General features: G+C 41.3%; 12 protein-coding genes across 12 annotated transcripts; 6 read left to right on the top strand and 6 right to left on the bottom strand.

The window, feature by feature from the left end:
* Positions 1 to 77: 77 nt before the first annotated feature.
* On the bottom strand, positions 78 to 1,127 carry BATDEDRAFT_86656 (uncharacterized protein; the record flags this gene model as incomplete). The annotated part of the gene is made up of 1 exon (XM_006676877.1): positions 78 to 1,127. The coding sequence occupies one exon, from the start codon at positions 1,125 to 1,127 to the stop codon at positions 78 to 80; it is 1,050 nt and encodes a 349-aa protein (XP_006676940.1).
* A 212-nt stretch (positions 1,128 to 1,339) lies between these two features.
* BATDEDRAFT_9620 (uncharacterized protein) lies at positions 1,340 to 1,858 on the bottom strand (the record flags this gene model as incomplete). Its single annotated transcript, XM_006676470.1, has 2 exons — positions 1,340 to 1,575; positions 1,633 to 1,858. Coding segments are annotated over 2 exons (462 nt in total), but the record flags the coding sequence as incomplete, so codon positions are not given.
* Positions 1,859 to 2,169: 311 nt separating this feature from the next.
* Positions 2,170 to 2,620, top strand: BATDEDRAFT_23028 (uncharacterized protein; the record flags this gene model as incomplete). Its single annotated transcript, XM_006676624.1, has 3 exons — positions 2,170 to 2,212; positions 2,280 to 2,383; positions 2,447 to 2,620. 3 exons carry the CDS (start codon positions 2,170 to 2,172, stop codon positions 2,618 to 2,620), a joined length of 321 nt encoding a protein of 106 aa, XP_006676687.1.
* A 126-nt stretch (positions 2,621 to 2,746) lies between these two features.
* Positions 2,747 to 3,909, bottom strand: BATDEDRAFT_18852 (uncharacterized protein; the record flags this gene model as incomplete). Its single annotated transcript, XM_006676510.1, has 3 exons — positions 2,747 to 3,031; positions 3,103 to 3,462; positions 3,583 to 3,909. 3 exons carry the CDS (start codon positions 3,907 to 3,909, stop codon positions 2,765 to 2,767), a joined length of 954 nt encoding a protein of 317 aa, XP_006676573.1. The 3' UTR covers positions 2,747 to 2,764.
* A 1,501-nt stretch (positions 3,910 to 5,410) lies between these two features.
* Positions 5,411 to 7,758, bottom strand: BATDEDRAFT_18849 (uncharacterized protein). Its single transcript, XM_006676509.1, has 4 exons — positions 7,726 to 7,758; positions 6,419 to 7,083; positions 5,845 to 6,320; positions 5,411 to 5,772 (listed from the first exon to the last, which is right to left on the bottom strand). Exons 2-4 carry the CDS (start codon positions 7,047 to 7,049, stop codon positions 5,431 to 5,433), a joined length of 1,449 nt encoding a protein of 482 aa, XP_006676572.1. The 5' UTR covers positions 7,050 to 7,083; positions 7,726 to 7,758; the 3' UTR covers positions 5,411 to 5,430.
* A 121-nt stretch (positions 7,759 to 7,879) lies between these two features.
* On the bottom strand, positions 7,880 to 11,327 carry BATDEDRAFT_23025 (uncharacterized protein; the record flags this gene model as incomplete). The annotated part of the gene is made up of 13 exons (XM_006676623.1): positions 7,880 to 7,957; positions 8,043 to 8,148; positions 8,219 to 8,385; positions 8,453 to 8,749; positions 8,814 to 8,915; positions 8,963 to 9,090; positions 9,177 to 9,506; positions 9,577 to 9,704; positions 9,773 to 9,927; positions 9,988 to 10,114; positions 10,198 to 10,610; positions 10,683 to 10,987; positions 11,009 to 11,327. The coding sequence occupies 13 exons, from the start codon at positions 11,325 to 11,327 to the stop codon at positions 7,880 to 7,882; spliced, it is 2,655 nt and encodes an 884-aa protein (XP_006676686.1).
* A 416-nt stretch (positions 11,328 to 11,743) lies between these two features.
* On the bottom strand, positions 11,744 to 12,960 carry BATDEDRAFT_86654 (uncharacterized protein; the record flags this gene model as incomplete). The annotated part of the gene is made up of 3 exons (XM_006676876.1): positions 11,744 to 12,346; positions 12,514 to 12,576; positions 12,730 to 12,960. 3 exons carry the CDS (start codon positions 12,958 to 12,960, stop codon positions 11,744 to 11,746), a joined length of 897 nt encoding a protein of 298 aa, XP_006676939.1.
* Positions 12,961 to 13,989: 1,029 nt separating this feature from the next.
* BATDEDRAFT_86293 (uncharacterized protein) lies at positions 13,990 to 16,131 on the top strand (the record flags this gene model as incomplete). Its single annotated transcript, XM_006677009.1, has 1 exon — positions 13,990 to 16,131. One exon carries the CDS (start codon positions 13,990 to 13,992, stop codon positions 16,108 to 16,110), a length of 2,121 nt encoding a protein of 706 aa, XP_006677072.1. The 3' UTR covers positions 16,111 to 16,131.
* A 174-nt stretch (positions 16,132 to 16,305) lies between these two features.
* BATDEDRAFT_86292 (uncharacterized protein) lies at positions 16,306 to 18,345 on the top strand (the record flags this gene model as incomplete). Its single annotated transcript, XM_006677008.1, has 4 exons — positions 16,306 to 16,523; positions 16,594 to 16,842; positions 16,942 to 17,202; positions 17,323 to 18,345. The coding sequence occupies 4 exons, from the start codon at positions 16,308 to 16,310 to the stop codon at positions 18,283 to 18,285; spliced, it is 1,689 nt and encodes a 562-aa protein (XP_006677071.1). The 3' UTR covers positions 18,286 to 18,345.
* A 637-nt stretch (positions 18,346 to 18,982) lies between these two features.
* On the top strand, positions 18,983 to 19,615 carry BATDEDRAFT_86291 (uncharacterized protein; the record flags this gene model as incomplete). Its single annotated transcript, XM_006677007.1, has 4 exons — positions 18,983 to 19,061; positions 19,163 to 19,242; positions 19,321 to 19,424; positions 19,504 to 19,615. 4 exons carry the CDS (start codon positions 18,983 to 18,985, stop codon positions 19,595 to 19,597), a joined length of 357 nt encoding a protein of 118 aa, XP_006677070.1. The 3' UTR covers positions 19,598 to 19,615.
* Positions 19,616 to 20,672: 1,057 nt separating this feature from the next.
* On the top strand, positions 20,673 to 21,352 carry BATDEDRAFT_18846 (thioredoxin peroxidase AHP1). Its single transcript, XM_006676508.1, has one exon. The coding sequence runs from the start codon at positions 20,697 to 20,699 to the stop codon at positions 21,189 to 21,191; it is 495 nt and encodes a 164-aa protein (XP_006676571.1). The 5' UTR covers positions 20,673 to 20,696; the 3' UTR covers positions 21,192 to 21,352.
* An 834-nt stretch (positions 21,353 to 22,186) lies between these two features.
* Positions 22,187 to 24,717, top strand: BATDEDRAFT_23019 (uncharacterized protein; the record flags this gene model as incomplete). Its single annotated transcript, XM_006676622.1, has 4 exons — positions 22,187 to 22,260; positions 22,414 to 22,979; positions 23,059 to 23,397; positions 23,597 to 24,717. 4 exons carry the CDS (start codon positions 22,187 to 22,189, stop codon positions 24,715 to 24,717), a joined length of 2,100 nt encoding a protein of 699 aa, XP_006676685.1.
* Positions 24,718 to 24,843: the final 126 nt, after the last annotated feature.

Here is a 24,843-nt window from a genome sequence, read left to right as displayed (position 1 = left end):
ACAAGGGATTCAAAATACAATTCTAACAAACCCATTCAACTATGCCAACAGCTAACGCGAATGGATTGGCAAAACAGTCAGTGTTCAGAGTGAACAGCAGCAGCCCTTTTAGCTTTACGAGCGATTAGCATTGGCCAGATTCCACCAATTGCACCCGATAGAAAACTTAATGGAAGAAAAGTTCCAACAATCCAAGGCGGTCTACTGTTGTAATCAACAGCCCACGCCCACATACCGTAATCAATTGGATATTGAAAAAAACACTGTCCATTCAAAAATGCTAGAATGGCCACCCATGTGTAAAAGGGTGTATGGACTGAATACACCTTTTGCTGCAAATCAGGGTTAGATGCATGACCCATATCTACAGCAGTTGCTGGCGGATATACTGTTTTTGAAGTGTTGGGTAATACCTCGTTGGAAACTGCTTGATCGACAGCAACAGTTGACGTACTGGCACGGAAATCGTAACCACTGAAGAGATGTATGGCATTGACTTTGGATTGAATACGGCCAGCCCACAGTGCCATGTTCTCAAAAGCCGAATCGATTTGGCTAGTACGATAGGTGTCTGCATCTAGTTTGCTTAACGCAGCAGCCGCTTCCTCATCTCCCTGAATATTCAATATTTTACGAAACCTTCCGAGTGCAAGACGATACTTGATAGTGCAATAAATCAACCATGCTCGTTCTGGTTGTACGACTAGAGCATTAAATGTGAAGATTGTATTAAGGATTTGGGAGTTGACCTCGATCCACAAATTTTTAACTTCTTTCGTGCTGAATCGAAGCATACCAACCAGTGCCATAAACAGTATTGCACCAGACACAATTATCACAAAAAGAAGAACTAGAGAAAATATATTCCATGGTGTGAGATAAGGCCGGATATCTGCGTAAACAAGTTTAAAAGTCTTTTTAGGTTTGGGCTGCTTTGCAGCATTGTCACTTGAGCTGGCTTCGCAGGCAAGCTCGTAGTCATGCTGCGTGTGTGACGGGTCGTGAGTCTGGCTGCTGGTATGATTTTTAAGCGATACTTCATCGCTAGTATCAATAGTAACGGTAGGACTATCAACAGACATGTCTGCAGTACTATTTATACGTAGTGTATGGGACGGCACAGTCATGTTTGATCAAGTAATATAGCAAAATATTGTGATTTGGGAAACCCGAATCGAGTTTGAATTGGGCATATTCACCGAATAAAAAACTTGTAGCTTTGACAAACCTATTACATGCTAGCATCAACACTTGATTTATTGATTTACAATCAAGTCGATACTTTTTGGACATGCCCATGACTTTTATCACCACAATAATATAAAGGTACACCCGAGTGTTAGAACTGAATCGTCAGAATGGTCTCTACGTCAGCATTGAACATGGCTCGTTTGAATTCAGCAAATGAAATCGCACCGTCTCTATCAAGGGTATCTGCATCCATAATAGTCTGTTGTACCATTTTTTCAACTTCGATATCAGGCACGTTTGAGCCAACCATGAGTTTGACAATATGTGTCAAATCGGTCTTGTCAAGCAATCCATCACCATTGACATCGTATATCCTAAATGCAACTATAAAAGGCATGTGTATAAGCAGATGGAAACATCACGATGACGGTATATACATACAGTTGAGTTTCTCTTCTCGCTTGGCATCTTTACTAAAAACCGACAGAACAGATAAAAACTGGCGAAAGTCAATCTCATTCCTCCCATCAAGATCAAATACAGCATGGATCCGTTGAGCAAGGGGATTGACAGCCAACTCGGGGATTGCATGCAACTCTTCCAAAGCAATCCTGCCAATATTTTCTTTATCCAAGTGCTGGAATCGACGGTACAAACTATTGATCTCAGCAAGAGAGACTACCAATAGTACAATTGTCAGATTGGAATATAATGTAAATAGTCAAAATAACAACATACAAGTAGAGAGTTTTTGTAGTTCAGCCAGCTCCTCTGGTTCTAGTGAAGATGCTTGTGAACCCATGTTAGATTTTGAACTGCAGAAAGATTGTGGTTTGACAAGTGAATGTGTATCCAGAAGTTGCTTAATAGATGGTGACACTAGTAATATTAGCAGATCCAGCAGCAACACAAATGGTCGACATGAATATATAAAAAAGAAAGTTGAATTCTTTATTTTTGAAATAGCAGTTGATTGGCATGAGCAGAATCACTAGAACACAAGATCCCAGACGACCTCAAGGTGGATATCATCATCATGACTATCGCTACTGGAATTGCTAATAGTATTTATTGTTATTCATTGCTAGCGGTCACTCCTTTTTCCATGCCGGTTGCTGTCGAGGAAACCAGCGAGACCGACTACTTGGGATTTCTAGCACTTGCATTGGGCATCTTGGGTTTAATTATGAGGGTAATCTAGCCAGCAGTGTTTTGTTTTAAACACAAACTAACCTCGTTCATCACTGATTACTAGCACAAGTATATTGTGTGGCCTGCTCTGTTTGCTTCGCTACTCTCCATCATCAATGGCAAATCTACTGAAGCTGATTTTCGTCAAGGTGCCAGTAGTGTGACATTTACATTTATGGGACTGGTGATGATGTATGTTCAGCTGTTCACTGTTCCTGTAGTCCACAAGACGACTTGATTACAAATGCCTGGTTTCTATCTGAAGAGGAATGAACAGTTTGATTTTTACAAGAGTTGCATTGATGCTCGTCAGATTTTATTCTCGACAGATCCGGCGTTTCAAAATATAAACTCTAGTCCAACTGCAAAACAGGATGTTTTATTAATTGCCATTATCAAGTAGATTGAATGCACCTTCATGTTCGCTGTCTTCAAGCCGGTCAACGTCTTTTGTTGGTCTGTCACTGCTAGAGTTGTGCCTTCTTCCACAGACACGAGATTTGGATTTTTGGAATGCAAAGTCCCATATTAGCAGTGATCCATCTATGGAACTGGACACCATCTTATTTGTTGTGAAATGCAATGCCCACAAACTCCCCGTATGATGATTCAGTGTATACAAATTATGTCCAGTTTTGATACTCCATACCTAAATTGCAATCCGTTCCAGAACATCACGGTTAGATGCATGACTGAAAACAAGTAGATATACACACTCACTTTGATGGTCTTGTCTGCACTTCCTGAAACAATTTTGGTGTGGTCGAATTGAAGACATACTACGCCTAAATGATGGCCAGTAAGAGTGCGAATCAGCTTTCCAGATTTTGCACTCCATATTTTAATGCAGGTGTCGTTCGATCCACTGCAAATATACTCCAAGTCAAACTGGATGCAAAATACATGGCCAGTGTGGCCAGTGAGTTGCCGTTTACAGGAAGCTGTTTGAATATCCCACATACGAATGGTTGTATCGGTCGATCCTGTTACCAGAGTAGTTGATGTATTCTGTAAACAGCATATTGCACCTGTATGTCCTTGAAATGTTTTCAAGCATGTTCCTGTTGAAATCTGCCATATCTGGTTGGATGTATGCGCAGAATGGTTTAAACGCGTTACATAATTTAGTCAGATTAACCCTTTCAGTCTTGTATAGATCAAACCATTCCAGTTTGTATTGATAACAAAATGAAGATATACCTTGGCAGTGTGATCTTCTGATCCGGAGATCACAATATCATCATCCAGCTGCAGACAAGTGATTTCACCCAAGTGACCCTCAATAACCCGCTCACATCTACCAGAGCTTATTTCCCAAATTCGTAAAGTAGCATCAGAGCCTGCGCTTACCAAGAGTTTTTGGTTAAATTTAACTGCCGATATCATCCCTGTATGTCCTGCAAACAGCATATAGCAGCGACCAGTCTGTATATCAAACAGTTGTCCTGGATCGCCAAGTTTGACCGACACGGCAAACCGGTCATCAAAAGAAACGCATAGTCCACCTTTTAAAACCAATGCAATCATGGTTAGGTTTAAAATATTGCAGCTATACAAATGATGGCATTGGTGAGCGATTGCAGCTCACTTTGGGTGGGTTTGCGCTGAACAGGAACAAGTTGATATCGACCATTAAGCCAATTCATCCAAGTGAGGTAGTTTTCCATATAGACTTGTTTCCAAGGTGATAGCATCAGTTGGGTTTTACACCCACTTTTCTTGTGTTCGACACTCCCACTAGACTCGATGGATTGGCCCCGATGAATAGGCCATCCAATCGAGAACCTATCGTTTTCAGACTGAGGAGATGATCCTAATGGAATATAAACATTTTGAGGTGCGATGGATCTCCATTTAAAATCATCTCTCTGTGTCGGATGTGTATCCGCTGATGGATATAACGGCTCAAACTTTTTCTGCACGCATATTACTCGCCACAAGGCATTATCAGCCATGATACGGTAAAACCTTCTACTCACCTGGGCACACTGAGACAATTCCGCAGGTGCGTGAATAAATGAAAGAATATGTACAATTATTTCATCAGCAACTTCTTCAAACGCATCGAGAGAGATGAGTGACGGCGGAGTGGGTGATGGCGTGAGTGGTTTGGTTGCAGTACGCTGACGAATGCAAGATTGGATAAAACGGATTTCTCGTGCTGTGCATGCGCCAACAATACTCGAAAGAAGTTGCTGTCTTTCAAAAAGCGATTCTACTGCTGTAAAACTGGCAATGATATCTGCTGATGTCTGTGGTGACGAGGCGATTGTATTATAAGGAGTACTGATATGGGGTGGCCTAGTGATTGAATGATGCACTTTAGGTGCGTGATTGCGTGCGTCGAGTCTTGGTGGGAGTGTACTATATATCATTGTCCAGACCTAACCGTCTTCTCAGTGTTTAATGGTGGATTGGCTGATTGATGTCGCTAGTTTTTAAAAGTAGTGTAAAATAGACACTTGCATTTCATACTCTCTTTAAAGCATAATGGCCAGTTACACTCTAGCCAATGCGTGGCTACAAAGAGGATTCTTGACTATAGAACAATGACAGCTGTATAATAAGCTTGGCTTCATCCAAACCGCGTTTGACTCATGTGGAGATAAATGCAGCCACCACCTGCAACTCGATAGATCAAACCGCACAACTGCAATTTCAAATACAGTCGTATTCACGTGAAATGGACCATCAAATAGGGTGACCGCATGTGGTAAACTGCCAGTCTCCTGAGATGATGTCAATCTACTGAGCATTGTTTTATTGGTTTTTATGCTCATTTTGTATAAAATATTAAATGTTCACGCCTTCACTGATAAATTCTACATCCCTGATACTGGTTCAATCACCAACTCTTGTACAAGCATTGCAAATATGGGTTGATGGATGTTGTGTTATTGTCGAGACTGTCTATTGGAATCAATTTGTAGTATGAAAGCGCAACAAATGTCTAACCACCATCTACTCCAAAACAAACAGTCGTTGCAAGATGCATGCTCTATTTTACATGAATATGACCATCAACTCAGCTTAAAAGATTACAACTCTTCATTTTTTCAAACGCCTTGAGATGAATTGAGATCGATCAAACGAATTCAAGTTCTTGTGTAGAACCAATTGGTACACAGTCGCCGATCCCTGGCGGGCAATCACAGTGGAATAGGCAAGGAAAAATTCCCAAATCTTCCACCACTTCATGCCGTATTTAGCCACAACATGATCCTTATTATCAATCCAGTTGGCGTACCAACGATAGATGGTCGTAGAGTAATGTATACCCAAAGTCTCACTACTTTCTACTTCAAACCCAGCACGTTCTGCTTCCTCGATAACCCAGTTAAGAGGGCAAGATGCATCAGCTCCAGGGAACACATATTTGGCCATGAAGAGCTTAAAACCATCAAAATAAAAGTAAGCAATCTTTCAAGGTAGATCTATGCAATAAAGCCACAATATACTTACACCCCACATGAGATCCTCATGCTGCCAGGCACGACGCAGACCAGCAATTTGCAAGAAAAAGATGCCGTCATCATTCAACATCTCGCGAACTTGGTTTAAAAATGTAGTGAACCGAAGAACACCAACATGCTCTGCCATTTCTAAACAAGTGATCTTGTTGTATTTTTCCTTGGGAATATCACGATAGTCCATGCAAAGGATGCGGACCTTGTCATCGACACCAGCTTCTTTGGCTTTATTGAGTGCCCATTGGGTTTGATTACGACCCAGAGTGACACCAGTAACAGAAGCACCTTGCTTGGCAGCATGGACAGAAAGAGTACCCCAACCACATCCAATATCAAGCATCTTTTCACCGGGCTGAAGGTTGATTTTATGGCAAACTGTTTCAAGCTTACGCTGCTGAAGTTCTTCAAGAGTTTCGCGGCTATCAGCAGAACCCATAATTCCAGACGTGTAGATCATCATAGGACCAACTGCGTAGTTCAAGTCATATGAATAGGCGTAGCTAAAAGTTAGCAAGCCATGCCAAACAATATCCCAAAAAATCAATTGAGCTCATTAAAAAACTTACGAAACCAGTTATAAAAGTCATCTCCCCGATCGTAGTGATCACGAACCTGGTCTTCGTCCTGTTTACGAGAATGCCAAAGGGTTTCAGGGACCCACTGGGTTAAAAAGAACTTGAGCTGCGAGAGGGTCCATACAAATGAAGCCCAGTCGTAGCGAGATTCAAGAATATCCAACATGTCGCCCTTTAGCTCAATTTTGTTTTCAAAATAGGCTTCAAAAAAGGTCTCAATGGGAATCTTGGATGAAGCAGAAGCATAGCGTTTTTTAAGATCTGCATCCAGAATATCGAGATAAGCAGGAACGCCAAGTCCAGCGAGGCCTTTTTGAGGTTTGTTGGGAGTGGCAGTCAAGGCATAGAAAACATGATAAGCAGCAAAGGCGGGAAGGCCGAGCAAAGCCAGGAATACAGGGTACCAAAACAGAGCACTGGTAGTAGTGCCGAGGATCATAACGGACACGACTGCAGGAGTTCCAAGAATTGCAGTCCACATTTGGGATCTAGAAAAGTATTTTCCGCCAGTGCCCTCAACAACAACCTTTTCAGGAGCAATCTGATGTTTGTGATGATCTAGAGGGGTTTTTAAAGGACCAGAAACAGCCTGGGTCATGGCAGCAGGTTTGGTCGGACCCATGGTTGACTATTGAACTACAAATTCAGACAAGTGGCTGTATGAATATGCGTGTAAAAACAAAGACGGGTTAATGCAAGGCTAAAAGGAATTGAGAATGCTGGACAGCAAATACGTCAAATATGGATATAATAGGGGTAAGGTAGTAATAACAATGCATGTTTCTTAGAAACAGCAATTCATATATACAGGATCTGAACATACAGGTATTGAAACCAGCCAATGCACTGGCAATCGAAAAATTGTCAATTTTGGGATTAGCGAGACTCGAGTGTTGGCAACAAAGCATTGTTGCAATCAGATCCAAGATATAAGCATTATGCATGTCGTAAAAACAATACAAACACCCATCACATGTAGATGCTAGTACATATAGGCAGATGGTTGTGCAGATAGTTGCTGAAAACAACCCAGATGATGTGGGTGCACCAAAAATTGGCGAGTTCAAAGTGACATCATGAACCACACAACAAAGATAATGCATCGCATATTAATTCATACAAGACAAGAGTAGGAACAAGGCAATGACATGGACCTTGATACCCAGTAGGAACACTCCAACACTGTCACAACTCAATTATGGCAATCTCTAAACCAACAGATATGGATAACTGACAAGCAGTACAGAGATATAGTATCGAGGCAGATTGAGATATCTAACAGCAATACATCCACTTACAAAAGGAATAAAAGTACTCAGATGCGAGTACACAAGATGCAAAGTTTTAAGTTGAAAATCACTTCTCCGACTCGTTTTATTTGCCAAACAAAACCCGTAATTCACTCATGGAATGATTTATAATCGCTCCCGTTTGTAATAAACTACGTGGGCTTCATCTCTCAATAGGTTTTATATCCATCACTATAGTCTTGATTGCTTTTTCCAATCGTCCTGATTCTTGAAGAATACTCTAATAATGGCAAGTGTCAGCTCATCATGGCTCTGATGCTCCATCTGTCCCATCTGCGGTATCCATGACCTATTTTTATTCTTACCTGTACTCGTGCCTGCAGCTGTGATCGCCGATACACTCTCCATCGCTCATCTTTTTGCTCCTGTACAAATTCTTGCCAGCGATACAGCACTCGACGCGGTACAACCCTGTTTTTGTTTGTTTAAACCATAAGTGGGGGCTTGGGTATCTCAGTGAATGCCATTCAAAACTCCCTACCTTTTAGCCATACCATCAGCTATCTGACATAATCGTACTTGTTCCATATTGTGCTTGATGACTGCTTTACGCCATGCTGCTATCCATCGGGTCAACATCACTTTCTGTGCACACTGCTGTGATCTTTGAACTGCCTTGGCCTTCATGTTAAAAACTTGATTCTTGGCCTAAACTCCATGGGGCCATGATTAACAACTGTTTTGGTATCTGTTTAAAAATTCACCCATATCTTACTTGGATCCATCTATGCAAAATACTCCGTTTTGAATGCGTGTGGTACATTTGGACCGCACGCTGTTCTCGCTTAGCTATACGCTCACCCATCCTATGCACAAGCCTCCACATGACCTGCTGCTGAAGCATTCTATTGTAATGCATAGCGGCTTCTTTTTCCTGCTGACGGATAACTTGAATGTACTTTTGCCATGGCTTTAGTCCATAAAAAGCCTGAATCGACTGGATGTGATGCTTTTTTGCATGCTGGTATTGCTTCTGTATCTTTTGTCGCGATGCCTCAATCTGCTCGAGTTTCTATTATGAGATAAAAGTAGGTGATTAGATTGCTGAAAGTCTGACATAAGGCCGCCCAAACTACCTGGCGTGATTCGTGTTCAGCCTGTTTTTTCAATTGAATCATTTGGTGTCGCTCTTTTTCTTCCTGATCTTGCCTTTCCTGCTCAATTCTAGCCTTCTCCAGCTATGAAAAACACAGTTTCCATTGAATTAGCCATTATATCTCAGCACACTATGTTTAAAAGTGATGGAGTGGTTGTTTGAATATGCATTTGCCTCTTTTTTTTGTTTTTGCTCTGCTAGCTTGATGCTGGCTTCATTACGCCTTTGATCACGCTCCGCCTGCCGCTTTTCCATGGCTAATCACTTGATGCTGATCATTAGCTTTTGAATTATTTGGATTTACATGAATCCAACCAACTTTCAGGGATAAACGAACGTGTACCTTGAATAAACCGAGTATCCATCTGAATTCTTTTAATTGGTTTTGGCGGACGGTTAACTCTGCCGCAAGCTAATATGGCATCGTTTTGACTTGATACTATTGGCAATGCGGCTGCTCCCAACTCGGAAGAGTCTACTTTGTTGGTGCGGTCTCGCGTAATATCAGCAACAGTATCATGGCGATGCTCATGATAAAGACAAATCTTATTTGAAGGCTGAGAGTTATCGATAGAGCTTGTATTTTGCTGATGCCGCTTGTTTAACTGTGCCAAGAACTGCTGCATTTGCACAGCTCTTTGAATATGTATTTCCTGCATCCGTCGATCCTCACCTAAAAGGCCAAATTACAATAATAAATGATTGGCACAAACAAGTGCAAATGTTCAACCTATACGACTTACGATATAGCTCTGTTCCCAACTTGAATGCCAAAAATGCTTTTGATAAGCACCGACTTCGATCAAATCTAACTGCTTTGCATACAAGCTGTTGCTGATGTGCCAGTGATTCTCTGAGTGCGCGCTGGTGCCTACATTCCAAAACAGTATCAACTTACACTCTCGGTAAATCAAGCCATTCAATATTTTAACGAGTTACCGTTTGGCACATTGGGATTTGTACGTATTGATCCAGCGTGAAAAGGATGTTACTTGTATTCTCCAGGCTTGCTTGGTGTTGATCACTACTATATACTCGGTGATGGTTTCTCGCATGCGTTTCCACTCGCTCAGTATCCTCTTTTTTGACAATGTCTTTGGATGAGTATTAAAAAGCAACCAATAAAGCATAAAAATAGTAATGAATAAACTTACTCGCATAAGCCTCATGTTTCGTTTAGCAATCATGGTGTCAATCCGCTTGGAGACGATTGCATCACAATGCTTTTCGGCAATAATTTTCTTTTTAGCTTCCTTGATAGCCAACTCCGCATCATGATTGCTAGGCAGATATAAATTATACTCAGTTTACTGCAATATCGTATTAGTATTTCATAATTACATGCAGTTAAAATGAATAGCTACATTGATTCATCCATCAAAGTGATTTGAGCTTGGTGGATATGATCCATCTCGGTAATTGCATGGTCCAGATTACGATGAATCTGATGCTCCCTTTGCATTCTGCTCACAACCTCTTTGTCGACTATTGCTTTCCTATTAAAAATACCAGCATATTGAATGAGCTCGATCAACTTTACCAGCATCAAGAATCGAAACAAGTATATGACTAACCGTGCAGCTTGATGCTGCAGTTCCAGAGCATGCTGTAGTTGTTGTTGCTTCAATGCAAGTTTTTGCTGAATCTCATCGTGTCGCTTCATATCCATCAGCCGCTTTCTTTCCTTGACTAAATCTTGTCGAGCAGTAATACTCAATTGTGGATTTCGAAAAGCAGTAAACTCCTGGTGGTTTCTGCTACTGGAACTCTTAGGAGTCTATATATCGGTTAATCAAATGCTTGAATTCATTGCAAGGCTCCAGTAAACTAGACAAGATGCAAGCATTACCTTGTGCTGGACTGCCTCCTTGACTATATTACAAACATACTCTTTTGTATTAACAGCCGAGCCTGTCATGGACAATCCATTTCCTATTCGATCTTTTTTTGGATTATCCATCCATCCCAGTGATTCTGCAGTTGTACCGAATCCATCAGATGATGCTTGAATGCATCGTAGTACTCGCTGAGACAAGTCATCTCCACCCATATCTGTGTCTTCAAACTCGTCATTGTAACCATCATCTATATAGTCCTGGTCTGAACCGCTTACTTCATGAGTCTGGCTTGCCCATTCATTCAACAGCTGTCGAGCTACTCCACATTAATTCATACATATAGTATCATCTATGGTTAATATAGCCACTATTACATTGTCATTACATAGATTATCACCTTGAGTGACTGGATCTGACTGTTTGTCAGACAATAGCGTAGCTTGGTATAACAAAGCCTCCACGTTTGCTAGAGATGACGGCTTCTCATATGGTGGTCCACGACATTGATATATTTTAGCTTGTTGGAATTTATTGTCGCAGCTTGTGTCAGCCATATCTATTGTATCACGGCTATCGTGGTTTAGTACTGAATATGGCGAACTGTGGCTAGTTTGAGCATTATGCCGAGCAGCTGAAAAATAAGTGGATACTGGCATGGTGTCTATTGATGTGCATGCATCCATATTGTCCCATCTAGACATGTTTATATACTTTTATTATGGAGGTTGAACAAGCAAGTATACTAGATATTACGCCAAAATATTGAATCCCGACAACAGCTTATGGCGATAGCCTTTTATCTATCAGTCAGACAGGGTATAGAGTTTGCTATAGCAATCCTATAAAGTTCTTGCGTCTTGACATCTTTAAACCTTCTGCAGTCAATATTTTGCTTGCTTTCTTAAATGCATCCACTATTTGGATATGCATGATGTGCGAATTATGTATGCAAATGATCTTGCAATTGTTTTTCGTGAATGTTTATTTCAAATGTTGATAAGCCAATAGTTTGTTTTATAAGTAGAAATTTTCCCTGTTTCAGCTAGCGACAAAGGGTATGATAACAGATGCTTTATAGATTGAAAGCAGGGGCATTGCCAGCACCAAGAGAGCCAAGATCCCAGCGAGCTTGAACAGTAGTCATCTGAGAGTAATGATTATACTCGGTATTGTCAGAAGTATTTGGTTTGACGGGTTTACCTACCAATAGTGAGTAGATCTGGTTATTATCGAACCAAGGCAACAGCCAATCATTCTCATCAAAGGTGACAAGGAAAACAGTTCTATCAAAGTATGGGTTGGCCAATAATGGCTCCAAGAAATTTTTGAGCCAGTTTGAAGCAGTCGTGATGTCCGTGTTGTGTCCATCATTGTTGATGTTGGGAGTATAAAAAAAGTATTGAGGCACCTGCTCGGCTTTAATGTCGGTCAAAAGCTGGTTAGAATTGACAATCTTGGCACAACGGGCGGGGTTTTTGGAGATTGTGGTGAAAGTGATGAAGGGGTTATGTTTGCGATAGTAAAGACCTTGACTAGTACCAGTGTAGCAGTTGCCTGGGTAATCTTCTTGGTAGGTTTTCCACGAAACATTTTTAGCTTCCATCAGATCTACAATAGTCTTGCGGTTGATATTGGCAGGAAAGTCCATAAATACGCCACTAGTGCTACCCGAAATCTGGGATTCAGGTAATTGCCATCACAAACAAAAATAGGGTAGCCAGAGCAAGTAAAGTATAATGATCCAACGGTATTTAGTCGATTAGTTACAGTATACTGTACTCAGTAAAAGTGCAAATATATTACATATGGCATTAAGTAGAGCAAAAATAACCAATTGCGTACCATTGCAAGATAATTGGGTTGTGAAGGATGTGTAAGAGCATGGTAATTGGTAAGAAGCATTCCCTATTGACATGAATTTGGATTAAAAGTACACAGCACAAGGTCAGTATGCATGATGATACATGGCTATGGTGTTCAAAACCATCAGGATCATCCAAGATCTGTACACGAGAAATGGTAAAATCTGACGACTTTGAACCGTAATGGCGAGTTTACCTTTTTGCGCAACTCAGTGCCCATATAAGGATCTTCCATGGCAGCGTCAAAGTCCTGATTTTCCAACACAATCACACCAAAGCGATCAAATGCAGGCTTGGCCTTTGTGAGAGAGTGGGGCTGCTCGGCGTGGTGGACGATGATCTCGCCATTGATGGTAGTAGGCACGGCAGAAGTAATACCGATGCAGAACGCGACCAATGTCGTAGCAGTGGAGAAGAGTTGAAACATAGTGCCAGTCTGGGTTAGTATGCTATAGCTACTGAGCAGATAAACTTTCGAACAAGTATGGGTTGGGTTGAAGGTGATACTTTTATTTATATAAACATTCTTGAGATATGAGTTACTGCAGGGTTCAGCATAAATGCAGGCATCTCTAATGCGAATCTAGTTTTTTACTGATGCCCCGCACTGACCATTATACTTTATCCTATTGGACACTGTGGGATACAGAGCAAACACAGCAACGTGACAAATGGTTAGTGGCCATACAGCAACTTCTGATTGGACCATGTTGAGAATAGTAAATGCAATGCATGCCAAATAAGCTAACCCGTAAATTATGATTCAATAGTGCCTATCTGCATTCATTAGAGCATGATACTGCTCAAATGGAGTACTTTATTATTGTTGATATTATTTAGCCAAAATGTAGAGTATTAGCGATTGTATACAGATAGAGATATCTGTGATGTGTAGTATCCGACTACCAAAGGTAAATGATTTGTAGTATGTGTTGTTGGTTGTCTCGTTCAAGCTCAAGCATATACAAGCATGTTGGGGTCATTTCTCGAGTTTATACGCGCAAGCATGTCAGATTTTTCAAAGATTGTAGTCCAATACATGTGCCATGCTCTGTATTATTGGATTGATTTTACAAGAGTGCTGACCACAGGATTTAACACTCTTTTAAAATCATTCTATACTCAAAAACCCATTCTTGTGAGTATACGACTTTCCCAATGTGACAAATCTAATGCTTAATCAGACATGATGGGATGAAACGTTGCGTTTGCAACTAGAACTAAGATATAAAACGAGCATTTATTCTGAATTTCAGTATTTTATTTAAAATAGAATCTCATTAGTAATGCATCAATGGCTAATATGCACTTGGTAGAGACGATATGTGATCTTTGATAGGTTTTTGGCAAGAGTCAGTTCCAGTCAACACACGTGACCTGGTTTGTTTTTTGGATGAAGTGATTTGAGCTGTTTGGATTTTCTTTTTTGGTTGGATTTGGACAGCAGGCGATCGCCATGACCATGACGATGCTGATGCGAGCCATCATTACTACTAGAACAGCGACTACTTCTGCATGCAATTCTGTTTGCTCTCTTGGTTTAATTTCTAGATATTCCACCACTCAGAATTCCACTTCTACTAGAGGCAGATCCCATATTAAAAGAACTCCTCGATCTGCCATCAACTCGCAACTTGTTGGTACTATCAAACTGCGTCCAACCACCACTACTATCAATGATGGAGTTTCTCCATCCAACAATTTCAACAAATTGGGTCAACTTAATCAACTGTCCTGGTTTGATGCTGGCCTTTCCACTGATCCCATCGTTCATCTGCGTGCGTTGGACAACTCGCTAAAAGCTGGAACTGATGCCCAGCTCTTGGCTGCCTATGACAGTCTTCGTGCTCTTGGAAAAGAGGCTTTATCCAAGATCTCACATCGTACATACCTGTCCTTGATGGATCGTGTGGTCATGACTCGAGTCAATACTTTGTATTTTGGAAATACCACTGGTGTCGTGTTGGCTGATATCGCATTAAAAATCCGTAATGACTACATGCAGTCTGGCCATCAAGCTCAGCAGGAAATGGATGTTTTCACTTTACGTGCTGCTAGATATGCCGCCAAGACCGATTTGGATAAAGCTGTTCGTATCTGCAGACAAGTGATTGGAGAGTATTCTGATTTTCAGACATCTCAGCGTGCTTCAGCTGGCCATCATGAATCCGAAACCAGCACAGCAGCAGCTACTTTGGTGGATGTGACTATATGCAATGAGCTCATTGCCGTGTTTGCTGCTGCCAATCAACCCGAGATTTGCAAGTCGCTCATTTCTCGCATGATGGAAGTTGGTCTTCAGCCGCAGATCACGACATTTTGCCATCTACTGATTGCATACTGTAATGTCGGTGATATGGAAACCGCTGAAGCACTTTCTGTTCAGATATTTGAGCACGGCGATGCGGAGCATGCTCTTACTATTCGCCAGCATTTGTTGCAAGGATATGCTCAAATCGGGAACATCACCAAAACACAAAAATACTTTGACCAAATCACTTATTCTACACATAAACACACTACTGAAACATATAATGCTAGCATGAGAGTATACTGCGAGCGTGGCTTGCCTGGTGATGCTATACGCAAGTATCAGTCCATGCGTCGAGCCCAAGTTGAGGCCAACGCTGATACCTTTACCAATTTGATCCGTTGCTACGGCAAAGGAAAAAACATTACTGCTGCTTCTCGATTGTATTACAAAATGGAAAATGTGATCGGGTTTAGACCTACAACAGATATGCAAACTGCTATGATTGAAGCGTATTTGAACTGTGGTGATTCAATGTTGGCATGGACTGTACTTCGCCATACAATCAATGATCCTCGCAACAACACTACCAATAATCGAAACAACAGCAACCATCCTGACCGTGATGCTGGAAAACCAATCACACCTGCGGCTTTACCCATAAGTCTGTTTTTAGCTATATCCAAGGATCTAAGTGGTAAACATATCGACTATCTTCGTGATCGTATCCATCTGTCACGTATGCCAATCCGTTCACGAGGTGTTATTTTGGCTAAACTTATGCAAGCAGCGCTGGTGTCTAATGCATATGGTCCTAAAGATCCATCACTTGTGCTGACACTTTACAATGAGTTTACTGTAAAGGATGGATGTGCAGTATCGTCACCACCTCCTCCACTTGGGCATATCTGTGCAATTCAAGCTATGGGTATATTGGGTCAATCCAAAGAAGCCTTGAAACTGTTTGAAACTACTTTAGACGATTGTCTAGCAACTGGTATGGCGACTGAAGCGTACATTGCAATATTTTCAGCTCTATCCAATTCGACAGACAAGGCATATGCAATGAAGCAAGCGCAAGAGATGCTAACCCATTTTGAACGCGATGGTGTTGACGGCAATGCAACTGATTTATTGGAACAGCTCGTAGGCTGTTTTGAATCTGTTTCTAAACAGCGCGGTGCCATTGATTTAGCAACAGCAGCAAATTCTAGTATTGACCAAAAGAAAAAAATCGCTTTTGTTCCTATTCCTGGGGTTCATCCAAGACTATGTGCATTACTGAAGCACGAACCTGTTGAAACACTATGTGCGTTGATTCAATAAACTCATGAAATTTACAATGTGTTTGAATGTATTTGGAAAATAAAACCTTGGATGAGTGCTGGTCTTGACAAGTTTGATTTCAAAGCCAAGCCAATGCAGATTTGAATGAAATTGTCAAGATTAAATGAACAGACCTGAGGGTGAGTGTATTGATTCAAAACGACAGTATCAACATGCAACTGCCATCAGATAAGACCATGTTTATCCATGCCATACTCGTTGGCTTGCTTGCACGGCATACGTTTGCTCAAACGAAACAAGACACTTTTGTAAAGGGTAAACCGGATAAAATACCCAGTGCATTCTCTACAGTAGCTCATGTAGACATGGACCTTTTTGCCAGGCCTGAGCTCAAAGTTGTATTTGGAAGAAACTGGATCAATCAAGACGAGCTGATGGATATAAAGACCAAGGTTTTACATACGTGAACTAGGTCTTAGATTGGCATGTATATGAGCTGACTTGTTACCATGCTGAACATAGAATGGCGCATCGGTTATGATGATGAAGCGAACGCAGGATGGAAGCCAAGCATTGTTTGCTTGTCTGATTCCGAATACCACCATAATAGATACTCCTGGCTTGGGATCTTCTAAACTGTCTACTCTTCCTGCTGAATCCAGCTCCAAAACAGGTGCGAGCTCGAGCAGTACAACTGATAACGTGCTATTTCGAAATGAAGCCACGCAGGCTGGACTGAAACTCATCAAATCTATCAAGTGTATTTATTTTGCAAGTGATGCGATTGACTTTTATATGCGGTGCCATGTTGAGAATATTTTCAAAGAATTATAAATTTAAGCTAATTGATATCTACTCTGGTTGGGTTAGATCCCCGGTGGATACTGGACATATGAGTTGTGTGCCAATGGCAACGTGCGACAATTCAACCATGCAGCAGAAAAGGCTAAAGCAGCAAAGACGTCAGAAGGTGAACCTACAGAGTATATCTTGGGTAAATCTACAAAGATCAAATTGCAGGATGTCGTGCTGAAGAAGGAAAGCGGTGGATCGGTGTGGGTTCTGAAGGAGGTTTGGAGTGGCGGCACGCATTGCGATATTATAGGATCTGCAAGAGAGGTTACTATTGAGGTAATGCAATGATGCTTGAGTGGGAAATTGCTATTCAATGCATAGTTGAAAAAGTAACGTTTTTAACATGACACGCTGCTTTCCTATTTTATAACGTATTTACTGCAACACGATATTTAGTATCAATGCTCACAAAACAGTGGAGATGTAATTTCTTCATTAAGAGAAGTATCGAGCTGCAAGTATTATGTGGTTGTTCATACATCTCGTCTGTGTCGCGACCCAACATTTGTTCATCAAGTAGCGCATCAAACGCCTTTGATTGAGTGTCATCCAATGTCTCCTCTTCAAAACACTCTTACTGACAAATCAGATGCCTCGTCTACAGTACATACGACTTCCGATTCCAAAGGCTTGCAAGAACCCGATGAGAAGATCGATTCGCTACCGCAGATCAAGAAGCCTGCACCGAAACTACCTTCAATGACAGGTATTCAAATTTTGAAATACGAGCACGATCTAAAGCGATCGCCATTTGCTGGTCCACTAGTGGTTGATTTGGACAAGGAAGACACATCCAAAGTAGAGCTGAATAAGCCCGTTACAGTCAAGGATGCGAATGGTGTCATCAGCAAGATCCACGATGAAACTGATGTAACAGCAAAGCTCCGAGTCATTGTTGAGGACACTAAACACACTGCTGATAAGAACCAGCCCAACATTTTTTCAAAATTCGAAACTACCAGCAGTGACAATATCAATGATGTTGACAAGGAGATACTGAGTGATCTGCTTCAACAGGCCGCATCAGAACTTCAACTGGATCAAGATACAATTGAACAGGCCATTGAATCGTTACAAAAACTGATACAGAGCGGAATTGAAGATCTGTTGGATACTGAGAATATGGATGATTTTTGGCCACTACTTGGAGAAGACATACAGCATGAGAAGCATTCCGACTCGCAAGACACGGTGGATGAATCGGGCGATTCGATAAAGAGCGAGGAAAAGAAATCTGGCATACGCTACAAACTGAAGGCAGGAATCAAGTCCAAACCTGCTGACAATCCATCTTTTAAAAAAAACAAACCCAAAGAGTCTGACGAGCAAGATTTAAATCCAGAGTCGAAGCACGAGTAGATCACACGCTATAACAATAAACTAATGTGCGAGTCATGTTCAGCAAACAGATATAGTGGGCAGAATGTATAATTTTGTTAATGGAGTGTGGACGGTAAAATATAGGGAATGACTTGGTGACCCGCACATTCAACTTTCAACGGTCGAATTTCCGACTTACTTTACACCACTCGATCTTTGTATGTAAGCAGTTGCATGAGTGCAAATATGATAGGCATCCATCCATCCATAGGTCTACTGCATGCATGCTGTATTCATCTATACAAATATGCATGCAGTTGCATTTCTGAATCAAATCCAAGTCGTTTCAAATGTAGCAGCAGCTAGTACATCCAGCCAATTTACTGCCACAACTAGTCTGCCAATTGAGATGCGCATTGTATAGTTTGTTCTTCATTTTGATTTTGAAGAGCTTTTCCAATTAGGCTTGTCTTGATCAACTTGGACTCGGCTTGCATTCGATTATTATCTGGATTGGTAGTTGTCAGACTAAACATTTGGAAAACGCTAAAGGCTTGGATATGCAGCTTGGATCAGCAGTTGGTGGATTAACCATGATTGGTTTCAGGATGGATGGAATGCATTGGGTCTATTGGCGGTTGTCAAGATTTGCTTTTGGTGCATGATTACTACTTGCTAACATATTCATTGTTCATATTGGACCAATCAACTACTTTTGATTCTCTTTAGCAGACAAATGGCTCAACGAGTTACCTATCGTCGTCGTCTCTCTTACAACACCAAGTCTAACAAGACCCGTGTCATCAAGACTCCTGGTAAGTGGATTTCTATTAAGCAAGATCAGGTTTTGGTTTATTATAAAGCATCTGGCCGTTTACTGACATATCTGCATCATTGAACACTTGACTCGGATTAGGTGGCAAGCTTGCCGTTCTTCACATCAAAAAGAAGGCCAGTTTCCCCAAATGCGGTGACTGTGGTACTGTCCTTCCTGGTGTAAGTTTAAGGCATGCCACGTTGTGATGCGAACTATACAGCATATTTAAATCCACCACCTACAATTTTATATTATAGCTTCCCGCTCTTCGCCCCACTCACTATGCTCGTCTCTCGCTTCCCCAGAAGCACGTTACCCGCGCATACGGTGGCAGTCGTTGTGCAAACTGTGTTCGCGAAAGGTAAGCCTCGTATCAATGTACAATAGCTGGCGATTTTGGAAATTGTGTGCTAACGTTTGAATACTCCTGTCTGAAATAGGGTTGTTCGTGCTTTCCTCGTTGAGGAGCAAAAGATTGTCAAGAAGGTGATCAAGAACCAGGAAGCTGATGCAAAGAAGGCCAACAAGAAATAAATTTTTGATGGATTGAGACTTGCAGCCATATTTGCGTAAAATGGAATATTTCATGTATTTATCTTGGATTGACTATTTTGCTCTGGAATAAATAATGGTTAAATACTCGTTATTTCCTACTAGAAACTGATTGTTCTATACAAGCTTTTGGTGTCTGAAATTGCTCGATACACAAAACCATTATCATACTCGAATCATTTCCTGCAAGGTTTAGGAATGGATAGTATGCAACTGTGGTATGGTTTCAATCTGCGCGACATTTGTTGAATGGTTGACATCATGTTCAATGAGTTGTTTTGTGGAATGAAATGTTGTCTAGAATAGTATGCGTGTTTGGAAATGTTCATGTCGTTGTTTAGTCTTGACGTTACAGCTTCCTTGATTGATCTCCAAACACAGCGACCGTCGTATAAAGCACACAATCAAACTATAGTTTTGAAATGTTTTATTTAAACCTTGTACCTTCTCTACCTTTGGCATAGCCATGCATTGTACAGTCCTAAGCTTGATACCAGACTCATCCATTGCAATCCAGAGATTAGGTTCAAATGCTGTCAACAAAAGTCTGGACACATTCATTGTTGCCAATCTGTCTGCCACTCACAAGTGTTGGGCTTGCATGTAATATTGTTTTCAAGATTCTTGGTATTTCTGTTCGAGACATTTATGCTTGGCAAGGTCCACAAATGCGCTCGCAAGGATAAAGAATAGTGTAGACTGTTTAGATCTTGCTGCACAAAACGCTAGGTCACAGTTTGTAATGTTTTTATATTTATCCGTTATTAAACTAAGCCGTTATTGCAAGCATCACTCAGTTTTTACAGCTCATCGGAGTAATTCCAAATTAGCTACAGTGGGTAAATGTGTATGCATCATAGATTTAGAATCGGAATAATTGGCAAATAGTTGAATTGCAGGAGCAAATCAATTGAGAAACTATTCCGAATAGATCAGATGACGGATAATATTTATCGGGTAGATCAGATGGTAAAAGATGCATTCAATAAGCTGAAATCAGATTTTGAAAACTATAAAAGACGCTTAAAATGATCTCAAGCTCTGTATACCCCAACTCTCTATTTCCACTCCTCACCAAACCATGACTCTAAAAGTTGGAGACAAGTTGCCTGATGCCACCTTCACGACCTCTGGCAATCCCCAAGAACACGGTGCCTGTGCTCTGCCCAAACCCCAGTCAACTGCTGCTGTGTTTGGCAATAAGCTAGTCGTTGTCTTTGCCGTGCCTGGAGCATTCACTCCAACATGCCATCTTCAGCATCTTCCTGGGTTCATCTCCAAGTATGAGGCCTTCAAGGCCAAGGGTGTTGACACCGTTGCTTGTCTTGCTACTAACGATGTCTTTGTTCTCGATGCATGGGGCAAAGCCGAAAAGGCTGGTGACAAGATTCTCTTCCTGGCAGATGGCTCTGGGGCTTTCACCAAAGCTATTGGCATGGAGCTAGATCTTGTTGACAAGGGTTTGGGCGTGCGCTGCCAGCGATTTGCCATGGTTGTCCGTGATGGTGTCGTCAAACACATTGCTGTTGGCGAGCTGGATGTTTCGGGTGCCGAGGCCGTTCTTAGCCATCTCTAGTCTGAATCCGTCATTTTTCATTTCCACTGATCTTGTGGTTGCTGATTCACTTGGTTTAAAGCCATATTCCGTAAAATAGATCACTTTTGTATTTGTCTTGCGGTGATTTCCCTCTGCTTTGGAATAAACAATAGTTGAATACTCTTGCTTTTTTCTACTACAATTGACTGCTTCAATTGAGCAGTGTCCGCCATACAAACTAGTTTTGATCTGGATTGTCCACATTTGGCATACCACATTGTGCAATCACCAGATACTGGGTTCGGCTGTTCTGATGTGGCCCACCAAACTCTACAAACTCCTTGTATTCTAAAATCTCATATACTAGTTCAAGGGAACAATATCACACGTTTCAGCACAACTGTTGTTTCTTATCAATCAGCCAATATTTACTTGTAATGTTTGGTTTGTAGGAAAGGGGACTAAACAGGTTTCAATGGTATCGAATGTACTGAAACTGTGATGTGAACATTTGGTCAGTTGTTTATACAAAAATGAGCGTGGAGAAAGACTAGTGAACTAGAGTTCAGAGCACAATGCTGTCCAGTAAACTGGCATCAATCATTTCATGAAACTGGCTGTTAGACATCTTTATTCAGTGCTCCATTTTATATGAATACGGTTTCAATAAAATTCCCAAATCTATGCTATCTAGTTTTAATCTGCAGTGAACAAAAGCGTAATGTCCATCCACGCAAGATCCAAGCAGTAACCCGACTAAAGCCTAATATGATTGTTTTGCAAATCCAGCTCAAACCCCTCGTTTAAAACTAAGCATATATTTGTTTAAAACGTAATCTATGCAATTCTATTGTTCAAAACCGGATGACTCTGATAGAAAAGGCGCTAAATCTATTTCTTGTTTGCATAACATTGCTCTTTAAACAGCCATCTCCAAAATATTTATAAATTGGTCGATTCACTTATCTTGCTGTATACTCTGAAATTGACCACAGCAAAGCATATTCATCAAGATAAGGTGCGATCGTGTCTCGATGGATAAAAAAAAATACCTGCATTGGGTGGTACTCGCCCTTTCTTGCTTGATGGTGTTTGGAAACTATTACTGGTGAGTTTTATGGTCTATATTGGAAATACATATCAAGATTGTTTTAGGTCAGGGTTGCTAGCCTTGTCCATATCAATTCGAAATGCGATCCAATATGTAATTTGAATATTGCATAAATCATCCACAGCTAACCCAATTATTTACCTGAAACAGCTACGATCTTCCATCGGCGCTTAATATTCCCATGTACAACTATCTCAACATCGACTATATCACCTATCAATTCCAACTCAATCTTCTCTATTCAGTATACTCTTTCCCAAACATCATCTTGCCATTGTTTGCTGGCGTGTTGGTCGACAAATACCCAACCTCGTACATGGTCATTGTATTCTCGTTGATGGTGTGCATAGGACAATCGATTTTTGCCATAGGAGTAACAACCAAGAACTTTATAGTAATGGCCACGGGACGGCTTATTTTTGGTATTGGAGGCGAAAGTCTCGAAGTTGCATCGGCAAGTATCATCACACAATGGTTTGAAGGTCGCCTGACTGGATTGGCATTTGCTTTGGGAATGAATCTGGCTAGCGCTAGATTAGCCACCGCTGTAAATGCCAATCTCAGCCCGTGGATTGCTAACCGTGATGGGGTCCAAGGAGCTGTCTGGGTTGGGCTTAGCGTCAGTTGTATAAGTCTTTTATGTGCTATTGGATTAGGGTATATTTGTCATCGAATGGATAGGTTTACTCTCGACCACGGCAGCGATTTAGACATGTGTAAGATATCTTGTTGAAGCTCAAGAAGTTGGGTATTTGACAGGAATGGTAGATTGACTTCAAACTATGGTAATTGTAGCTGTAGAAACTATAACGAATTCAAACGATACGGCTGAAAAGACAACTATAGAAAGTAAAGACCAGTCCAAACAGCCAGACGTGGTTGCATTGCATCCAACTCCACCAAAAATCCATATTAATACCTCAATGACCACAGACGATACCACCACTTACGATGCAACCACAACTCTTGACGATATCAATGAAGATGGATATGAAAGCGAAGAGTATGATGAGGTGGACGATCAGGTTCATATTGAGCACGTATGGCGGTTTGGACCATCCTTTTGGCTTTTGTTTCTAACTACCGTGTTCATCTATGGCTCAATCCTACCCTTCTTTCATGTGTGCACTGACTGTAAGTTGTTGCAAGGCACGATCGTTCAAGTATTCAAACCATTGACTCCATCTACTAACTGATTCTGAATTCATGAACCTACTAGTTTTCCAGTCTAAATGGTACCCAAACAATCCACAAATGTCCGGATCAGGCAAGTTAAACACGCTGAAACAGCATTTCATTTAAGCTAACATCCATTACCTTGTATCAAATATAGTCATGTCTATCCCAGATATAATATCAGCAATAGGATCACCTTTATCAGGAATCTTTATTGACAACTTTGGTCATAGATCCACTCTCCTGCCTATTTCCATCATCATCATCTTTATAGCACACACTACCCTAGCATATTCAACCTTTACACCCATCGCAGCAATGACACTTATGGGTATTGCATATTCGTTTTTCGCATCATCCTTGTGGCCATGTGTTCCGTTCTTGGTTGGTCAACACCAGATTGCTACAGCATATGGGTTTCTCACATCCGCACTAAACATCTCGTTGTTTATATTTCCTTTGATCCTTGCCAAGATTCGATCGGTTGGGGATAGAGATGATTTTATGGGCATGCAATGGTTTTTTATGGGTTTATGCGGAGTGGCCTTTATATCTAGTTTAGGGTTGGGCATATGGGATTGGGTGTATGGTCACGGATCGTTGCAGCAACCCAGTATTCAACCTAAACACAGCAAAGACAAGACCATCTCTAGCCTTGATGCTGGCGAAACTCAAGATAATAGCATATCAGACTCGGCAAATACTCTTGACGACAGTGAAGCGGGTATAAGCACAGTTCAATCCATCGCGCACACAACTGCTTCGTCATTATCAACACACAATGTAGCCAAGCGAAGATCCGCGTTGATTGAAGCTCAGCCGCCATCACCAACAAAAGTATACAAAGCACAAGCAGTCGGCGTTGGGCTAGTCGTATCTACCCCCTCCACAGTGGTGCATCATCACCATCACGTACCATATGCTAGATCTGCAAGAGCACGATCACCTGAGAGAAGAGGGTCCTCGTCTGCAGTGGATCCGACATCACCATCTACAACCATGTTGGCCCATACAAACTGCAAATGCCACGAGTCCAATGGAATGTATATCCAAGAAGAAATGGATCCGTTTGAATTTATACATGCGAGTGCAGTCATAACAGAGAGAACACAAGACAGCGAGTCAGGATCGTCACAGTCTGCATCGCCAGTTAGGGGAATGCAGACTGGCGATCTATTATCTCCTTCGAATGGATATAGGCTTCCTAGATCCACCTCGCCAGTTCGGAGAACTCATTTTACGTCGTCCAAGCTGTCGGAATCAAGTGCTGAATGTTGAGACATACTCGACACGATTGTACTAGACTTTCTCAGTGTCTCATCTGATCCTTTCAAATCAGATGGACTTTAAAAAGTAATCAAAGCTCCATATGATTTTATTTACATCTCAGTAAAATCTAAAAAC

This window comes from Batrachochytrium dendrobatidis (genome assembly GCF_000203795.2).
Source record: "Batrachochytrium dendrobatidis JAM81 unplaced genomic scaffold BATDEscaffold_2, whole genome shotgun sequence".
Lineage (NCBI taxonomy): Eukaryota > Fungi > Chytridiomycota > Chytridiomycetes > Rhizophydiales > Batrachochytrium > Batrachochytrium dendrobatidis.
This window is presented reverse-complemented; position numbering and strand designations above follow the sequence as displayed.

What these genes read in the sequence shown, in the direction of transcription:
- BATDEDRAFT_18849 (XM_006676509.1), bottom strand. Translation starts at nt 7,049, where the DNA reads ATGGGTCCGACCAAACCTGCTGCCATGACCCAGGCTGTTTCTGGTCCT. An exon ending in TGACTTTTATAACTGGTTTC is followed by an intron (nt 6,321 to 6,418) that starts GTAAGTTTTTTA and finishes TGAACTACGCAG; the next exon opens with TTGGTCCTATGATGATCTAC. An exon ending in ATGAGGATCTCATGTGGGGT is followed by an intron (nt 5,773 to 5,844) that starts GTAAGTATATTG and finishes GATGGTTTTAAG; the next exon opens with CTCTTCATGGCCAAATATGT.
- BATDEDRAFT_18846 (XM_006676508.1), top strand. Translation starts at nt 20,697, where the DNA reads ATGACTCTAAAAGTTGGAGACAAGTTGCCTGATGCCACCTTCACGACC.